Source organism: Talaromyces amestolkiae (assembly GCF_001896365.1).
Source record: "Talaromyces amestolkiae strain CIB chromosome Unknown scaffold7.1, whole genome shotgun sequence".
Lineage (NCBI taxonomy): Eukaryota > Fungi > Ascomycota > Eurotiomycetes > Eurotiales > Trichocomaceae > Talaromyces > Talaromyces amestolkiae.
The window spans coordinates 848,334-868,035 of record NW_024468043.1 but is presented as its reverse complement, the minus strand read 5'-3'; the positions used below and the strand labels follow the sequence as shown (position 1 = coordinate 868,035).

Genomic DNA, 19,702 nt, shown 5'->3' with positions numbered 1-19,702 from the left:
TCTCCGGCCTAAATACAGCTGCTTATAAGTTTCTTTCTTGTCTTGATGTTGATTGGCAGGCCTTGTCTTTTCCTAACTGTCTGGTGCCACCACTACTGCTTCCAGAAAATTACGGCTTTGTCTTTGTGTAGTGGCGATTAGATTCCTGCATGACTAGAGGCGCTAAATATGACCCCCATATAACCTCTTGTTATTTACATCTCAAATTCTATAAAAGAAACTATAAGATATTCAGTATCAATACCATGATCCTAAAATAACCTAACATGTATTCGAGGTATTTAAACGGTTCCGTATTGCGGATCCGGCAAAATCCAAATCACTGCGGGATTTCAATGGAAGCATAGGAAAGAATTAGGCTTAGAAGAAGTCCGCGAAGAGACTTTTTTAGTTTCATATTTAAATCACCTACTCTCCATCCTAATAGCGTTCTTACAGTTCATCTAGTACACTGTCTAATCAATGCATGGCCGCTGCTGTAAAAATCTACCGGAGCGTTGCGAAGAATACTTCAAGCATGTCGTCTTGGGCAGATTTCGAATACTTGGAGACAGGAGTCGTTCATTTAGAGTAGAAGCATTCCGTTAGCCCGTGTGTTTCATCCTTACAATCACATTTTGCATTCTAGATTCAGCAGAAGGGCTTATTCAGCAGAGCGCATCGGAATCGGAAGCGAACTTATTTCTACCGGATGGTAGCAAGCTCATTATTAATATATTACGTTAGGCAAATTCCTGTGTACACCGTCCGAAAGTGATAATAGCGTTGTGCAACTTGCAATCTCAAATTCGAATAAGTCTACCGGAGCTTGTATCAAGGTGGTGTCTCTATTATACGTACATGAAAGGCATACCAAGGCCAAAAATACCTTCCGACATACTGGAACCAGGGGTGTTGGTACATCACCATCCAAGAAATATCTTTAGCTACTTTCAAGAGTAAATCATCACTCTAACCAGGTGCCTATGGCAGTCTTGAGCGCCTCGCTCAACCACGGTTCCTTCAAATGAACATCTGTATCAAATCCATGAACACCAGGTTGCGTAGCTAAAACCACCTTATCACCACCCTGCTTGCCTTTTAGCACATCTCTCGCTTTATTAACAAATCGCTCACTGGCCTCTACCAACACAACGTCGTCCTCAAGACCATGAAGAATAACCAAACCGCCTCGAGGTAACTTTGCATCTGGCTTGTCAAGCCTAGAGAGCTGATACAAACGGTCGCGATGTGGGGAATTCTCCGAGTCCCGCGTATAAAACTCCATGGTTCTTTTGTTTCCAGAAATTGCACTTGTCAGTTTGATACGCTGAAGTGTCGGATCAGAAGACACTACGTATCCTGGCTTCCGATTGGCGAGATATTCCTCGATAAATGATTTCGGCAAATCTGGCAAGAGTGAGCTTTTACCTGCAGGCAATAGAAGCGGATCATCGTAACCGAGAGCTGGATAAGCCGCAGTCCCGGCACGGATTTTATCTGGTTGAGATAGAGTGAGGTAAATGCTCAGCAAGCCACCGGCCGACTCTCCCGCAGTAAGAATCCGATCCAAATCAAGCTTGATTGGGAAATCTTCTTGCACTAGTAGCAATAGGTTTGTAAGACTTTCTGAGTGTATCCAAGTCCAGAAGTCGTCAATATCGTCCAATATCTCGAGCCCAGTTACTTCAGGAAGAAAACGGTAATTTGCCGAGATGATGACAGCACCATGTGCTTCTGCTAAATCCAGTAGCCATAGAGGAAACCAGGCTTCATAAAGAGAATCTCCTGTTATCTTGTGAATAAACAGCTCACGTTAGTATGGATATGTATGAAGTTATGCTGCAATGGAAGCAAACTTACAAGTCCACCACCATGGAAGTGAACGACGACTGGTGCTTTGCCTGTCGGTATAGACCTTGGAAATATCAGATTGGCTCGAATTTCATGGCCATCAACCACCTTGTATACGGTCGGTAAAATATTGAAATTGGTGAATTTCCCCCCAAAATCTGCGCCTGGTAATACCTTGGTAGCCAAGGCATTTGAACGGTTAGATACACCTACATTAGTAGGTGAATCTATAAAATATTGAGACATTGTGTAGGAAAAATACAGCTAGAACTGAGGGTGATCTATCAACGTTGAGGAATTATAACTTTTTAGGCTGTATTGAAAGGAGGCCAGCAAGTATTTGGCAGGAGCCAAAGGCGCATTTTATAACACATCTGGGCAGACATATTCGATCTTTTCGATTTGCATCATTTTGATCCTTTGCTCAGGAATGCCCACATTCGAATTCCGTGTGTGATTGGTGCCTGCATTTTGTCGCATTTGCATTTGCATTTGCATTTCCAGTCGTGTTATGTTTGTATTGTTTGGTGAGTATCAGCCACGAGTCATGGGCGAATCAGCATGAGTGCAAACATGTCTCGATTTGTATTTTGCACTACTGGTGTTATGTTTGTATTGTTTGGAGTGTATTAGCCATGAGTCATGGGCGAATCAGCATGAATGCAAACATGTCTCGAATAGCATTTGCGCCAGTTGTGTCACATTTATATTGTCCAGGGTGTCTCTGAATACTACGTTACTGCATCACTATCTACTGACGGGTAAGCCAACCATTACACCAACTTGATGACAGAGGACTGTAGATGTAAGCAAAAATTATCCCGCGGGCTTTTTAAGTTGTCACCCAATAGCAATATGAGTAGTAGGCTTGAACCCGATGAGTTTGGCCATTTTTTAGAAACATTAGTTCCACCATATTTGCAAACGAGTATCATCCTATGTTTTAATATCTAACCACGGGTCGTTGTAAAACTCCGCCGCACTAGGTCGCTGCTCGGGCTCCCACTGAAGCATCTTCCTGACGAATTGGAGAAAGAGCTGCTTATCCTCTCCTTGTAGAAAAGGTGTTAAATTGGAGAAAGTAAAATCTTTCGAAGGAAGTAAATGCTGATGCCTGAATTCGCCTAATAAATGGAAAACATTAGAATCTTAGCACTATTGTTGCTGAAAATCATACTATGATTAGAAAAGAGTTCAGAGTATATACTCTTGTTGGCTCTATTCAATAACTGTCGAGGTGGTGGATCAAGAAGCCGTATTATCTGAGCTAAATGTGCTGCTCGACTGTAATTATTACTTCTGCGATCTATTCCGTTAAAGAGAGTAGTCTCGGCAAGAAGCTCCTATAACTAGGAAGTAATTGAGTACTATGGTTTGTATATAGCGTATGCTTGAAGGTTTCTTATTATGGTATCTAAGTTCCATATATCCACACTGTACGTCCAAGGAGCTTCTAGAAGAACCTCTGGTGCACAGAAAGGCATGGGCTGAATATTGTAATTATGCGTTGTTGGGACATTGCCAAAGACAGCTGTATTAAAGTTGCTAATCTTGATAAGACTAACTCCCTTTCTTAAGTGTCCGAAATCGGGTTCGGATCGATATATTGGGTGGTCGTTGCTAAGTATGCAATCAGCCGTATGGTTCTGCTGTCGTTGAATGTAATCTTCGAGAACAGAACCATCTTCAAACCCGATGAGGAAGTTATCAGATTTAAGGTCTTTCATGGCTTTTAGTAAAGAATATACTTGGATGAAGAGGTACTAGCCTGTGTGTATAATATGATATTTGGAATGAAGGAAATCTAAACCTTGAAGCAATTGCTTTAAAAAGGCTTTTAGCACCATTGAGGGCACGCTGATATTTCTAAGATGTTTTCTTAAAAGCCAGAGGGGCTCTCTTAATGGCTTAAAGACTAGATATATGTGTTCTCCATTGGGACCTCTAATTGTAAACTATCAGTTATGAGCCTGATGTAAGCTCGACCTTCGTGGGAGGACCGTGGTTGTGATATATGCCGAGATATTTCCGCCTTTTCTTTAGCTGATTTCTGCTCTTCTTGTCCGCAGTTTGTAATCTTTAAAGCTACATATCTGTTTGATTGCTATTGCCACCTTCGTGGTGTTAGTTGTAAGGCCTTGAACAAATATGATTTAACTTACCGATTCGTATCTTTTGCCAACCACACTGTGGAATTAGTGCCCTAGCCGAGTTTCGAGATGATACTATATCTCTCAATTATTGTTTCTCCAACATGAGCAAGATGGTATTTTCTTGAGTCATAAGAGGGATGCTGATTCTCTTCTGGGATGGCTCTGGGGGTGCTAAACTGTGATGCAGAGCTCATGCTAGACATCAGGAAGCCACTTCTAGCCCTATTGACATGAGGGAGCTGGTAGCGGAACATAGATGCCAATAAAGCGAATGATTTGATGAACTTCAATAAAGAAGCTTTGTTTAGATACTGCAACTTCCTTCGGAATAGTAACATTATTTCCCGAGTTTTAACTAAAATCAGTTAGTATTATTTACAATATATTACTTATCAACTAACTATGTCAACTTTTGTCAACTAGAGCTTGAGATAGTTTTGATGGAAAATCCCAAGAGACAAAAAGAAAACGCATAAATCTCAGAAAGAGCGCTTTACATGCTTCGACCGAGCTCTGTAATTGTGATCCTGATCGCTGAACACATAATCTTACCCAGCTCCCTGACTGCTGTATCGTCGGGGAAGTATTCATTTGCTTGTTTCCCGCCATGGTACTTCGGCTTCGAAAACCATACCTGCTTCCCTCCGAGTGGACTTGGATAATAGGGTGTCTATGTTACGGGTTGGCCGTCTTCTGTCATTACCCGAAAGTTCGCATGGAGAGGATTTCGCCGGCCATCAGCTTTCGGCGTAGAATGGGGTCTCGAGCTTTGTTTATATTCAGCATATTGTACACAAAATATCAGCAAGGATCGTTTCAGTACTCGCCATAGCTTTCTTATAATAGAAACTCACCCGTCACCATCCAAGAGCAAAGGTGGCTTCCTTAACAGCTAAAGTTTCAAATTAACATTACTCAGGTTGTCCCGGGATGCACCAAACGCATTCGAATCTCAGAAGCTCTTCTCATAATAGCTTGATCATCCCCTGGCGCGACCCCAGCAAACAATTCGTCAAATTGAACTTTCGAAGATTGTTTCCCAGCCTCTCCAACATTGTAAGACATCTCTTCCGGGCTCATTTGAATAAGAAGGTCTGCGATAGGGAAGTGACTATCTCTTGACGTCTCGTACCCGGAGGCTGCCACATGTACCGCCAGCAAGAGCAACAAAATGGCACCGTACAATCCAGCATAGGTCCATACCGTCCAACTTTCCGGCACAGCGCGCTCTTCAGGAATTGCATATGAGCCGCGCAAATAATTCTCAGGCAGCAAGCCTGGTTGGACGGCATTCGGCGAGTTACTTGATAAGATCATAACGGAGTTACAGTAGTATAGTGGAACAGCGAGTAGGTTCCGGAGATAGTCTCTCTGAGTGCTGATAATGGGATTTGTCGTGTAGGCAGATTGATTAAGATATATGTAAAGGAACTCAGTGAGTTGGGATTGTGGTGTGAGAGAGGAGCAGTTGCCTCCGTCGGAAATATTGTCAAGTGGTGTGAGGATAGCGTCATAGACTTGGAAAAGATCCCTAGGTGTAATGCTCTGTAAGACTGGCGTCCCTAGGTCTCTAACTTGGAGGAGCGCTAGGTTGGTTCGAGACGCTGCAACCGTGGCGTTGCAACGATATATTGTGAGCGAAGTGTTCCACGTCAGCGATGCATCCCAAGAACCGGCCTGATTGCAGTTGCCTGAGTCGTCTAAGCTAGTCGGACACACTCGCCATCCCGCATATATCTGTTCATTCATCTCAGAGCTTGTGGCATTTTGAATACACAATTGCAAAGGTATAGTCTTAGAAGCAAAGGTCGAGGCATAGATCTTGCAGGCATCTGAGTTCCAAGACACATCGGCGCTAAGAGAACCAAATTCAAGGAGGTATGAAGGGCCACCTTCAACAACGTAAGCTGACAGCTCTGGAGCTGTCGAATTTACAGGCCAGGGCGAGACGGTCTGGACACCGCCTGGTAAGAGGTATGAGGAACAAGATGCGTCCGACGCTTTGCATGAGGAACTGACCGACTGAGTCACATACGATATCGAAGGATCGCGTAGAATGTTTTGAACAAGTGCAGAGATGACCGGTCCAGAAGCTTCCTGGAAAACCCGGATGAGTGATGTGTTAAACACGCCCATACCCCCACTGATAGGGGAGAACTGGGTAGGAAAGTAGAGTGACTGGACATTAATTTCGCTCATGATAATGATCCCAGGACCAGGCAAAAGAAGGATAACAAAGAGCCTAGAGACTTGTTAGACTGAACGATGTTCGTGGCGCCGAACGTACCTCAAGAAAGCCCAAGTCCTTTGATCAAGAGCTCTAAACACTCTTCGTTGTGTCATAATTCCAGTCAAGCCAAGCCAGCCTATGCCAGAGCTGAGAGCAAAGACTGTAGACAGTGAGGTCGGTGAACGGCGGAAGGTGACCATGAACTTGATTGCGCTCCAGGCCGAGTCTGCCGCTGTTGCAAGAGCTACGTCTCCCGCTTTGGATAGGATATTCAGGATCAAGATTCCGTGTTTTGGGGACACCAAACCGAGCGGAGAATATCGATAAGTCGATGTCGCCGCGCAGTAGAGGGTTACCGCATAGACTATAGCGGGAAATACCAGAATTGTCGAAGCGACGAGGGTTCTATGTAAGCTTTTGGATGTAACTGCCATGGATCTCGGCGTTGACTGAATCGTGTTTGTTCGTGGAAGCAATTCTAGGAAAAGGGTGTGGGTTAGTGTGGCCATTCACTGAAGTTACGCTGACTATACCTTCTGATGCGCGGGGTATTGCATCTTCCATAGGCTGAGATATTGCTTGTACGCCAGACATCGTCGCTTTGTTATGCTGATGAGTCAAAACGCCAGTTGATGGCCGAACTAACCCGCTCAATAATATGGTACCGGATATTGCAATTCTTCGAAGAGACTTGGACTGGCGGTTAGGGATATACAGTTTGATTCAGGACATTGCGCCGAGTCGGCCTTGGGAGGCTGAGCTGACAGGACCACTGCGCTTTCGGGGAGATTAGAAGCATACTATAGCAAATGTGGTGAGAACTGGGGGCCAACTTCCAAGGCAGCCTGGCTATAGCGCCGAACCCCACACGATGCAACCAACCGCAAAGTGACGCTTAGTGCCGTCCCTGGCGTTGATTTCAAATACATTCCGCTATTTAGGGGTTCCCTTGTTGTCAACACACAGCCTTGGGGCTTATGCTGCACCTCTTACTATTTCTGGCTGACAAGCCTCGTGGCAGCCTCGAGTCACAAAAGGCTCAGGCAGATACAAAGACTGAGGAATTGCTTGATCGCGCACTGCGCTGTTGTTGTTTCTAAATCGACTAAAATTCGCCTCCTCGACTCTCGACTGCTTCAAAGATACTACTGCTTTGCCTCAAATGCCCACGGTCAGCGCTTGCTGTCTTTCTCACATCAAAGTCCGTTCCTCCACAACGGACCAACTCGAACTTCATACTCTTCTCGCACGCAATGTCAGCGGTCACCACAGTCTATTTGGATTGCGCTGAGGTGCTGCCGAGCACTGTGAGTCCCAGCGTATTTACTACATGGACCACTCCTTCACCTATACCAACTTGCGATCTTTCTGATCCGAACATTCAAGACGGAGTAGATTTCACATTTGGACCTCCATCAACAACTGGATCGACATTAACTCTTACATGTCCTGTTGTGACCATAACTAGCACTTATTGTACAACCGCATCCTTGTCGACTAGTTTCACATCCTCGTCAACCACAACCACGTCCTCGTCAAGCACATCTTCAGGGCCGACATCGACTTCGATAACGACCACGACTTCGATAACAACCACGACTTCGGGCTCTTCGATCTCACCTTTGACTACTGCGAAACCGACTTCGACCTCCGGGACATCAGCGGAACCGGCAATCTCAAGGCACTTATCAAAGGAAGGGATGATTTGGCTGGCAATTACAGTTTTTATCTTGGTCTGAGGGTTTACTTCCGCTCATCATGACCAATGGTCGACTTACAAAGACGATCCTTCTTAGACACTGGATATTGGAAGTTTATGGCTTAAACTCCAAGCTCTCCAGACGGACTACGGGTGGGGTTCAGGTTTAGTATTCAAATTTTCTAGACTGACTGCATCAATAACAAGTATTTGAAATAGATCGGCCCACAGACTGGTGGATATCAAAATTTTCTACATAATCAGGACACATAAACTTATAGGTAGTCATTTAGATTATATAAAGGGTCACATCAAGTTCATTTGCCTATCACTTTCAAATACTTAACGGATACCATTACATGTTATAGTTTTTAAGCCTTCTCGCCCGTAAGCCAGGGTTCTTGCAAGAGTTCTTTGGCCGTTGCTCTTTTCTCAGGTATCCAACTAAGTGTCCATCGGATGAATTGTAGAAAGCCCGACTTCTCTTTCAACTGAGTCTCGAGAGCCTCCAATGTCCTGGCATATGGGATGGGAGCGAGGCCTAACCAGCTTCCTGTGTTGTCATGAGTCAGTAAGGATTTTTAATGCAGATCGTCTTTTTATATGTTTGCGTAATAGTTAATTTACCTTGCTCATCCCAAAAGTCAGCCCGTCTATTCGGATTTTTGGCGAGAAATTCAGGGGGTGGGGCGGCCCTAACGCAGCAATCAGTTGAGCGAGATGCGCAGCATAATAAAGGTCGCCATCCGTGTCCCGCGCTGTGAACAGTCTCTTCGGTCCTAGGAGATCCCACACCTTTCATCGGAACATCGTTAGTCCAAGGGAAACTAGGGACTGTATTTGTCCGAGAGAAAACAAGTAGAGCCAAGACGAACCGTCAGACCAAGACTCCAAATATCCACGGCATAACTCCATCCCACATAAAGCAATGTTTCTGGAGCTCGATATTCCAATGGCATAATATCACCAACGTGAGGCCCCGGACCGATCCTGGCTTCTCCAAAGTCAGATAGCAACATTGGACCTTCCTTAGGTCGCATAATCTTCGTCGAATCCATCCGGCCGAAATACCTGCTTCATATCACGAAGACTCATCTGCGCCGCTTCAAAGACAAGGATGATATGCTCGCCATATGGACCAACAATATCGAAGGAGTCTAACAATTTCCAGATATTACCACATCCCTTATGTGAATTGTCCGACATATAGTGAGCAATATGGCGGTAAAATGGTAATTCACGATGAATCAAGGAGGTTTGAACATATATTTTCAGCGCAACATATGCACGGGCCCTGCAACAGTTAACGAAATGTCTAAACGCAAAAAAGAAGGACATACTTTAGATCTCGAGCCAGCCAACTAGTCGAGGAAGAACCAAAACCCAACTTCGCAACTACTTGGTACCGGTTTTGAAAAATATTACCCAGTCAAACACGATAGGATCGATCAGCTTGGTAATCAGGCAATTCCTCCTCTTCAACGAGCTGACCAGCATCGACGGTTTTGAATCCGCTTTTGGGAAGCAGACGTGGCTCTTCAATAGCATTTGAGCTTGACATTTTATCTACCGACGGGTTCAAAATTGATTTTAATGACGACGTGATGCTCGCCCATAGTGAGGACATCCTCACACTAGTGTGAACAAGTAATACCGTTTGAATTCTTGTCTTGGTACTGATCCTGATAAGAGTCCCGCTTAGCCGTCTTTGATATGTCAATCTTCGTCCTAGAAGGCCTGACATAGTCAAGTAGCATTATCTCACGGAATGTGCTGAGTGTCGATGTTAAATGCATTATATAAAATGTAGAAAAATGTAAATGGGTAAAATACTAATTTTGTCGTTGAGGTCGAAATAGGCAACGGTAATTTGGCGCCTATGAAGTATGAACATTCGGAATCTAAATTACACAAAATTGCCGAAAAGAATGTTTAACTAAGGAGGATATCAAGGTCCGTGACATTACCCGTGTGCGCAGCTTACCCTGAAATATGTTAACATATAAATACCTAGGTAGTAAAGTTCATTGTATGGTTTGGTAATCACCTGGATGATCAGACCTTACCAAAAAAAAAAAAACATCATCGCTCAGGTTCCGGAGTATGTCGATGAGAACTATCTAGCTGAGTTGTACCATTGAAAATAGGCGGTGAAAACAACGGGGAAATATCACTCCGAAGTCCTTTCTAGTCTGCCAATCATAGCCTGATACGATCACTTTGTCCGAGCGCCAAATTGGGTACCAAAACGTGATAAATGAGTAAAAACTTTGCTAAAAGCCGATATTATGTCATTTCGATTTGTAAAAATGCGCAAGGGAGTTCTAGTAAAAGTAATTTGTCAGCGACCCATACCCAGGTAGATTAACTAAACCAGCTTTTCCCAGAGGTGATTTATTTTTCCTACTGTGTACGGAGTGATCTTGATCGTTTATCCACGTCATTGAATCGCTATTCAGATTCTCTACAAGATTAGGGCTTACAATATCCTCTTCTATTAGCCACACATTGGCTGAGAGTAGCAGATTATCAAATCTTTGAACTGTGCCCCGTCGTCAAACCCAGATATGTTCGGTGGACCAGAAAACTACGGTGCGGAAACAGAGGGTCGTCCTGGCCGAGGAAAGAAAGGTCGTCCCAGAATTCAGGGTGGACAAGTGCCCCATGATGTAAGACTTGCCAACTGTTGACGATGCACAGGCGCGCTGATCAAGAAAAAAGAGAAGGAAAACTCAGCTCCGACTAGCACAACGAGCCTACCGCTCACGCAAGGAGGCCACATTGCAGTCATTAAAGAGCCGTGTTCATCAGTTAGAAATGATTGTGGAGCAAATCAATGAGACATTTCTATTCTTCCTCGACGAAGTTATGAATTGCAACGCGTTGGCATCGTACCCGGATCTTGCAGAGAAACTTCATCAAACCTTGGAGCAGTCTTTGTCTCTAGCAAACCAGGCAATTTCAGTAGCGCATGATGACGATGATGAAAGAGATTGTAACACTTCCGCAGCTGATGCTGAAGTACCAGAGATGCCAAAGAAACAAGTCGCACCACCAACATCCAACATCCTGGAGTGCGGGCATCACGTACAAGGGCTGCCAAGAGAAGAGAAAAGCAAGGACTTGAATCAGGGCTCCCAAAATCAATCCAATATAAAACTTCCCGAAAAATTGACTGGAGTAGTCCAGTCTTTACCGATGCAGTCGTCAATCCATGTCCCGCTGACCAGCATCTACGAACCGGAACGGGGAGGTTTCGCTCATCGACTCCATCGTTCCTGCCTTGAATATGGATATCGAAATTTAAGAAATCCATCGTCTCAGACTGAACAACTCACCCGCAGGTTCAGGCTTCCTTTGACAATTATGACGCCACTGAATCTTATACTACATTTTGAAGAATCCCTGAGGTATGGGGCCATGATGGAGTTGAATATGCCGTTCTTTAGCATTGGCGGGGCTGGAATGCACTTTAAACACGATCAAAGGAGCTATACTAGTGACAATGGTACTCTGCGGTCGGACGTAGTACACATTTCGCCTGATCAGATCGGTCAAGACATGGGCGGGGACTGGTTCGACTGTTATGATGTAGAGGGATATCTAAAAAGAGCCAACATTGTCCCTGTTCGGGAGTTATCACTGTCGACGAAATTATCTTCTGCGCATCTATTGGATTCAAACGCGAACCTTCACGCGCGATATTTCTCTGACAACAACGACAAAGTTATTGACGAAATCGTCTTCATTGAATGTAGGTCCCCTTGTCAAATTGATTGGAACATAAAGTGTTTCGTAGCTGACAGCTGTGATAGTGCTGACTAGATCTTGTTATTGTCTTGGTCGAGCTCCTGGCTTTGCCCGAAGGACTGTTGAGTCCTTCATTATGGAGCTCGCGAAAAGTTGTTAAAGCTAACGATGGGAAATTGTGATGGTTTCAACATCGCGTTTACTCTACTGTTTAATCAGGTTTTATGTCTATATTATGGTTTGAGGAAGCTACTCGTTAGGGTCAGGTTGGGTATTCGAGAAGAGATGAAAACAATTCCACCATGCAAGGTTGTTACAGACCGTGTAACTATTCGTATAACAATTATGCGTATTTTCAATATTGGCGGCCTCTGAGGAGTTGTATTCCTAATCCCCGGTATGCGCCTCTACTTTGGGATGTGCTTGTCTTTTATGTCTTCCTTATCTGACAAAGGGTTAGAGTTCTCTCAAGCATTCTATCAGCTCCCTAGATAGAGCGCCTACCATCTCTTTATACAATGTGTTTCCTCCATGTCGTCAAGTCCCTCTTCTATGGGAAGAGTCCGCCAATGCCTTTTACACTTCCTAGGAAGAAGACCGTTTCCACAGACGCTAATCAAGGTGCTACGACACAATAATCGATTTCTCTATTCTCTCTATTAATTGTTCTATCTGAATATGACCAACCAAACAAACCTACTCCAACAAAAGAAAAGGATTCAGAAAACCAGCCTATTGCCTTCAGGCCCATGCAGGGTAAACAGTAGATAATACTGCTGGTGAATTTAATAAAAGTTCACTAACGAAAGTATGGGAAAGAGTCGACCACAAATAAAAGACCGGAAAGAGATGCTTAATAAGTAGTGACAGTTAGATGAAATACCTCCCAAAACAACTCTTTTCCTGTCGGGCATTTAAGACTCGGCTTTCTTGGTAGCCTTGGTCCTGAGTTTCATCATGATAAACACCAGCCCGTAAATACCAATCACGAAGACAACAACGATCCCCGCGTTTCTCCATCCATAATACTCCTGCTGGAGGTTCAGTGTACGAAGGTAATCGCCACCCTCGGTGTATAAGCACACACGACACTCGGTGGTGGCGTCAGGGTTGAGAAGATTCGTGCCCATCCCCATCCCGCGCTGGTAGATTTCAAGATATTGATGACAGGTTTGATTGGGGGCGGGGTTGAATACGGCCAGTTCGTCTGGTTTGCAGTGAACAGGTTTGTCCCAGGTAGTGAAGACCAGCAGGGAGCTCATGAGGTAATTGAAGGGGTCGATGTAGTACATCCTATCGAAGATGGTGTAAGAAATTGCCCACACTAGACTAGCAAAAGGAAATGAAATAACTATTTTCATTTTTCAAAAGAAGAAGAAAAAAGCGACAAAAAAAGGGTGGGGGAAGCAGCTTACCAGTATCTCCAGAACGGCACAATTTGGCTGTATGGGATCATGACGCCGCAGAATGAGACTAGAGTTGTGATCACCAGAGGGTTGACAAGTGATGCAAAAACGGCGTTAGGTGTATAAGCGGCAATCATCTGTCCAATACCAGTGTAAAGACACTCGTACATTACCTGCGAGGAATTGTAAGCTGCCACATTCACGAGATAGGTAAAGGTCGTGAAAAGATGGGGTGTCTTACAACAACAAAGAACACACTGCCAGCGTGGTCTGCTGAGGTGGGAAGGCCACAAGTGAAGTACCAGCAGACATAATACAGCAATGCGCAAACAAGTAAGTAAGGAAATTCCGAGACTATAAGACCAGTCACAAACGGAGCCCAATGGTACATTTTGCTCTTCTTCTCCCGGGCCTCGAAGATATCGCGACGGTCTATGAAGAGCGGCTGGAGCTGGGAAATGACACCTGGCGCAACAAAAATAAAGTTGAAGACAGTAAAGAGGTTTTGTTGTAGGTCTGTCAATGCATCTCCAATCTTCCAGAAGGTGAAGCCATTCAAGAGCGCCAGGCTGATATGCATTGCGAACTTATTATTAAGGTATTCAGTGTTCCGGAAGAGCGAGAGGTTCATGCGATGCGTCACAAGCTTTGTTTGGGTCCACATGGAAGCTGCAAATTCATGCCCGTCGTCATTGACTGCTGCAGGTCGAGCGGCAGCTTCGGTGACCATGGTGTCTAGTTCCTTACAGAGATTATCATGTTCCGGGGACTGCAGCCAGATCTGGTTCCAATCTTTGCCCTCGCTTCCTGACACAACATCAATCATGTACTCGGCTGGATTAGCTTCAGGAGGGCAAGGGGCTCCATAACGAGCAAAGTATTCCTTCATAATATTCGCATTCTGGCCGATATCTCCAAAGTATGCAGTTTTGCCGCCCTTAGCTAGCAATAATAGCTTATCAAATTGCGCAAACAACTGAGCAGATGGCTGATGGATAGTAACCAAGACGGCTTGTCCGGCATCTGCAAGTTTGCGAAGGAAACGAATAGTATTGTAAGCTGCCTGGCCATCGAGCCCTGATGTAGGCTCATCAAGGAATATCAGGATACTCGGCTTTGCTACCAGTTCAACGGCAATAGTAAGACGTTTACGTTGCTCCACTGAGAGACCGCTGCCTGGACGACCAACAAGTGTATGTTCGAGATCGTGTAGTTCTAGGAGGTCAATAATAGTGTCCACGTATCGCAATTTTTCTTCGGTGGGTGTATAGCGAGATTGACGCAACAGGGCCGAAAATTCCAGAGCCTCGCGGACGGTAGTCAAAGGCTCGTGAATGTCTAACTGTTCGACATAGCCGGTCGAGCGTTGGAATGCAATAGGAACTGGGCGCCCATCTACCAAGACGGATCCATGAATAGTACCCGCAGTTTTTCGTTGCGCGAGAACGTCAAGAAGAGTCGTCTTTCCAGCGCCGGAAGAACCCATTAGAGCGCCCAGCATGCCTGGTTTGACATAACCTTGTACATTATCAAGAAGCACGCGATCCCCGTCAGAAGTTTTAACGGTATACGTCAAGTTCTTCCACGTGAACACGCTCCTGTTGCGGAGAAGGTCATTCCCGACGTCACTTCCTGACGTATCGGATCCAGGGTTGACGGCAGACTTCTCCGTGGCTGGTGCTTCCTCGTCTGCGGACTGCAGCAGAAGATGGTTCGACTTGTGCTGTTGCTCCCGAGGAATCAGGAGTTTGTGACCACCTTCTCCAAGCTGCTTCCACCTGGAGGTGAAGAAGACTGTGAGTGCAACGAAGAACACCCACAAGGCGCAAATGATTCCGAAGTTGCGCCACACATGACTATGGCTAAAGGACATGGCTGCGAGGTATTCGTCGCCTGTGAGGCTCGTTGCACCAGGTGCTGCGCCATTAACTCCAGCACATGACTGACTGCCCTCGATATCAAGGTAGCCAGGCCCACTGGGAACAAGGTTAGGGCCATAACATGGGATGTGTTGGTTATGAAATTCATTTCCGAGCAGAGCTTCGAATGCATAAGCCATGGGGTTGATCCAAAAAATCCAGACAAACCAGGGATGCATCAAGGGCTTGATAATCATATAACCCATGTAGACAAATAAGGCTACAATCGAGAGTCCCGAGACTTTGGTCGCTGCATCAAAAGTAGGGAAAGCGGCGCCAATCAGACGGAAGAAGCTAGTCATCGACATGGCGGTCATGAAGTTGATGACCAAGTAGGTAAAAAAAGCTGCAGCTGTAGTCTTTAGACCCACCATAAAGTAGAGAACAAGGCCAAAATGTGTTACTTGGAATAATAGCATGGAAAAGTCTATGACGATTTGGGCGATGCAGATAGCAGCTGGGTGGTACATGGCGAATGAGCGGTGCTTGGCTAGAATAGGTCTGCCGGTGAAAGAGTCGGTAACTTCTGATAGGGCAAGAAGAGCGTTGTACAAGATAGAGAAGAACAGAGCACCGCTCTTGAGGAAAAGGCCGAGCGAGTTATCGGGAGCGGAATAGAAGAGGGAACCACCGAGGAGAGCCTGGATGACTGTAGCACCCTGCTTCATAAGTAGCGTCGCCTTGTCACCCCACATAAGTTGATACTGCCTGATAACGGCAGCCTTCACTTGAGTAATCAGATTAGTAGTGAGGGGAGACTTCTCGGAAACACCCCGATGTTTCTCAAGGGAGACCATTTCCTTCAAGAAAACCGTGTTCTCCGTGGCTTCCTCGCTTGCTGGATAACTTTGACACTCTTCCAGCATTTGGGCTTTGATCCTTGACTGATTGTATGCGACAAAGATGTCACGGGCGGTACGTGGGAACTTGTCTTCATATCCTGGGGCAATGAGGCGCTCGGTAGGGACAGTTACGCCTGTCAGGAAATCTGCATGGTTGGAACCGGAGTGTCTCACAAAGCCAAGGTCTTCCATGAATGGGACAGCGTCCTTCTGGGGTCCGTAGAACATATGTTTGCCCTCGTCAAGGACAAGGACCTTATCAAAGTGCTCATAGATGCCGTTGCCTGCCTGATATAGTGTGACAATTGTAGTAAGCCCGAGGACATCGGTCATTACTCTAATTGCCTTGATCCAATCGAGTGCCGTGCTGGCATCGAGACCTCTCGTCGAGTTGTCCCAGCAGAAAACGCTCGCACGTGTGGTCAGGCATTCGAGAATGGACACACGTTTCCTTTCCCCTCCAGAGACACCCCTGATAAAGGCGTCTCCCACCTTGGTATGTGCGGTATGGGAGATTCCAACTGACTTCAGGAGGAAATCCTTTTGGAACTGGATATATTCCTCGTGCGTCTTGATCCCGGATGGTAAGCGATAGGGAACCTTCATACGAGCGGCGAAGTCGATAGTGTCCTCGACGGACAGGGTCGGAAAGAATATTTCCTCTTCTGTATTCATGATGATCTGGCCTCGATATTGTCTGGCTTCCTCAGCAGACATGTTTCCATAGCTAACGTTTCCGCTAACTTCTTCGTAGCCGAGCCGATTGTTGGCGAGTACGCTCAGCAACGTTGTACAGCCCGCTCCGGGCCGTCCAAGCACCAGTAACATCTCTCCAGGCTTAACACATCCTGATGAATCTTCAATGATAGTCTTCAGCTGGGAACCTTTGTTGCCCTTACCAAAGGGCAAAAGTTGAGAGAGTACATTCTCATTGAAGGTGGCATTGCTGCCGACACCTTTCACAGTGAGATTCAACCAGGTCACGCCGAGCTTCCTTGGCTTTAGTCCAGCTTCTTTCTCCTGATCCTTCATCTTGTGCACTTCATCTGCCATGTGCCATATACTGGTACGGAGAATGGGTGGGTTTTCTGGCTCATCCTCGATATCCGACGTATGCGATGTTTCGTCTGCGATGGTGGACTCTGTGTCGGTGGATGACGGGCTGATATTCATTTCGAGACTAGAAAGATGTGATTAAAGAAACCGAATGCATAAGGAGACTGTAAATCAAATTTCAATAATCAAGCAGAGTTACGCTGTTTTATGTAAAAACATGAGAGCAAAAACATCTCAAACGGCCGAACCTTGTTTATTCCATAGCCCTAACTCGTCCAACTACACGGGCCGATGAGTAATATAGTATGAGACTCGAGGATCCGATAATCAGTAATCATCCCGAACGACTTCCTAACAGGGTATAAAGGGGCTCCACTACATCCGTCGGATTCGACGCTCAGGAACCATCCGCCTGGTTCTCACAAAAACACTTCAAATCAAAAGGGGAACCGTGGTAGAATTTCGGTTTGATAGTCGTAATCMCCCCGCCGCCACTATGATTATTTGATCCCGTCCTAGGAGATAGTACTCAGGGCAAACAAAGAATGTGAATATTGACATGGCATCAATATAGTAGGAGCGTAGAGGAGCAGAATCAGACTAAATTCGGGCTTGTTCTGTGAGTCTTCTTGTTGAGAATGGATAGGTAAAACTATTCACACAATCGGAATGTGAGGAGAAAAATTACAGCACTGCCATTCGCTAGTAAAGGGGATCAGAAGAGGATTATTGACCTGCTGTCTATAGCCAGTATAGTGGACGTCAACTCCACCAGGACTTATGCAGCAAAGTCCCCGATTTGTGGCTCTTTGTGAACAGGCCACTCAAGTACTAGGACAGCTATAATTCCAAGTAAATATTAATGCTACTCCTAGTGCTACTATGCCAAACAGTCAAGATTTCGCGGGAACAGATTCTTTAGCTATGGACTTCTCCGACTATGGATCAATAGACTCTATAATTAATGTATTTGCTATATTACAGGGCGAGGTAGTTGAAACATTCAATTTGTCCCCACGAATTTACCGATTTCTCTGACTCGTTGTTTCTTACCCCTCTAGTAAAGTCTTTAAGACATCAGCAGGTGTCCGTTTTGGAGCAGCGAGCTCCAGAATCTCCTTGCTAGTTGTAGAAGCTGAGCATTTCCCTTCCCATGCTGTCTCGGGCGCTCGCTTGACTGAGTAGATGACTTGCTTTGATTGCTTGGTAGCCGCAAACTGGTGCTCATATATCATGTCGATGAAAGAGACGTCTTTGTAAATAACGTCTTTGACGGGTGCATCAATGTATTGCTGAATCATTTGGACAATTTGCTTTCCAGTTGTGTCCTCAGGTCCGTTTAGAATGTATTTGGCCTTGTGATGCACGGAAGTATCATCTTGGGACAAGAGATGAGCTGCAATAACACCAACCTCGTCGGGGTCGATGATCCCGACGGGTGCATCCTCTGACAGTATCAGGCGAAGGGGATCCTGCTCTCCAGTCTTGCGATACTTTTTAATCAACTCCACAGCAGGGGACAAAATCAGTGGCGAGAAGATGTTTGGTTGAAGAGACGTCCAGTGCAAATGGTTAAACTCGGGTGAGCCGAGAAGAGCCTCGATGGCCCAGTGCTGGCGTGCATAGTAGGCAGGACAATCCGGACGCACATTCGCAGCCGTTGTCGAGATCCGCACAACGTACTTGATGCCGGCATTAAGAGCATTGAGAAGGAAGGTCGACTCATGAGGAAATTGGTCAGGCTCATTATGAGATGCAATGAAGGCTCTGATAACTTGTTGTTCACGGAGCCATTCAGCGGAGATCTCCACCCAGTTCTGCTCAATCACTTCGACTCCAGGTACTTTGGCAAGCTCGCGTGCTACTGGACTGCTCGACGAGCGAGTGAGAGCAATGATGCGGATCCCAGACAGATTGCTGCTTGATTGAAGCAACTTTGGCAGCGTCCGAGCGACAGCTCGGCCAGTGTTGCCAGTGGCGCCAACGATCAGGATGGAAGGAGTCATGGTCTTCGAATTACGGCATGCGTAGTTCACGTTGAGACATTGGCGAAATACCAGAGGGTGTGAGCTAGATACTTATACCCGGGCGTTTGCCTTGATTATCCTTGGGTAAAAATCCACAAAGATGGAATTAATCAGCGGGTATAGGAGTATACAAGTCATCATTTGCTTAMCCCGCCACTGCTGGCCGCCTCCCGGCATCCCACCCAACAAATTCTAACGGTACGATATCAGCACCGTTTCCAATAACTATCCACCTAATATTAATGATATCAATGAGATAAAAGTCCCATCTTATCAAACTACTCTTCTTAGTCGTCAAAGATCTGTGCGCAATTTTCTCATGTGACACGCCTCAAAGCGTGTCCAGATTTTCCTCCAAGCTTAGGAACGGGTGGGATGCCGGTGGGATGCCGGTGAGGGAGACAAGAAGTCCGTTGCAGCCCAGAACATCCACACAAATCTCATCAGGCCAAACTTTACCGATGGAAAGTTCAAACAACGAGACCAACTTTCTTCAGAGGTCTCCGGATTCTTTTGCAGATGACGCCTTTCGGTGTCTGTTTCCCGGGTGCAATGCCAAATATCGGCGCAAGGAGCATTTGAATCGCCACGAACGATCGAAACACATCAAGCAGCAGGATTTTGTCTGTTCCAGTTGTAATCTCACATTTCCACGAAGGTATTCACATGCATACACTCACCCTCTCATAACACCGAGCCTGACTCTAGAACGTTTAAATTAGTGATACCCTTCGACGTCACACAAAAAGGCAGCACAAGACAACAGAACCTTCAAATCGCGCGCACC

The 19,702-nt window shown here is 45.7% G+C and overlaps 5 protein-coding genes across 5 annotated transcripts; 1 reads left to right on the top strand and 4 right to left on the bottom strand.

Annotated features, from left to right (window-relative positions):
- Positions 1-946: 946 nt before the first annotated feature.
- Positions 947-2,079, bottom strand: BHQ10_004340 (uncharacterized protein; the record flags this gene model as incomplete). The annotated part of the gene is made up of 2 exons (XM_040876696.1): positions 947-1,774; positions 1,843-2,079. The coding sequence occupies 2 exons, from the start codon at positions 2,077-2,079 to the stop codon at positions 947-949; spliced, it is 1,065 nt and encodes a 354-aa protein (XP_040732844.1).
- A 2,822-nt stretch (positions 2,080-4,901) lies between these two features.
- On the bottom strand, positions 4,902-6,650 carry BHQ10_004339 (uncharacterized protein; the record flags this gene model as incomplete). Its single annotated transcript, XM_040876694.1, has 2 exons — positions 4,902-6,228; positions 6,274-6,650. The coding sequence occupies 2 exons, from the start codon at positions 6,648-6,650 to the stop codon at positions 4,902-4,904; spliced, it is 1,704 nt and encodes a 567-aa protein (XP_040732843.1).
- An 819-nt stretch (positions 6,651-7,469) lies between these two features.
- On the top strand, positions 7,470-7,978 carry BHQ10_004338 (uncharacterized protein; the record flags this gene model as incomplete). Its single annotated transcript, XM_040876693.1, has 2 exons — positions 7,470-7,523; positions 7,718-7,978. 2 exons carry the CDS (start codon positions 7,470-7,472, stop codon positions 7,976-7,978), a joined length of 315 nt encoding a protein of 104 aa, XP_040732842.1.
- A 4,601-nt stretch (positions 7,979-12,579) lies between these two features.
- Positions 12,580-17,005, bottom strand: BHQ10_004337 (uncharacterized protein; the record flags this gene model as incomplete). Its single annotated transcript, XM_040876692.1, has 3 exons — positions 12,580-12,958; positions 13,081-13,244; positions 13,313-17,005. 3 exons carry the CDS (start codon positions 17,003-17,005, stop codon positions 12,580-12,582), a joined length of 4,236 nt encoding a protein of 1,411 aa, XP_040732841.1.
- Positions 17,006-17,937: 932 nt separating this feature from the next.
- On the bottom strand, positions 17,938-18,894 carry BHQ10_004336 (uncharacterized protein; the record flags this gene model as incomplete). The annotated part of the gene is made up of 1 exon (XM_040876691.1): positions 17,938-18,894. The coding sequence occupies one exon, from the start codon at positions 18,892-18,894 to the stop codon at positions 17,938-17,940; it is 957 nt and encodes a 318-aa protein (XP_040732840.1).
- Between the last annotated feature and the right edge of the window lie 808 nt (positions 18,895-19,702).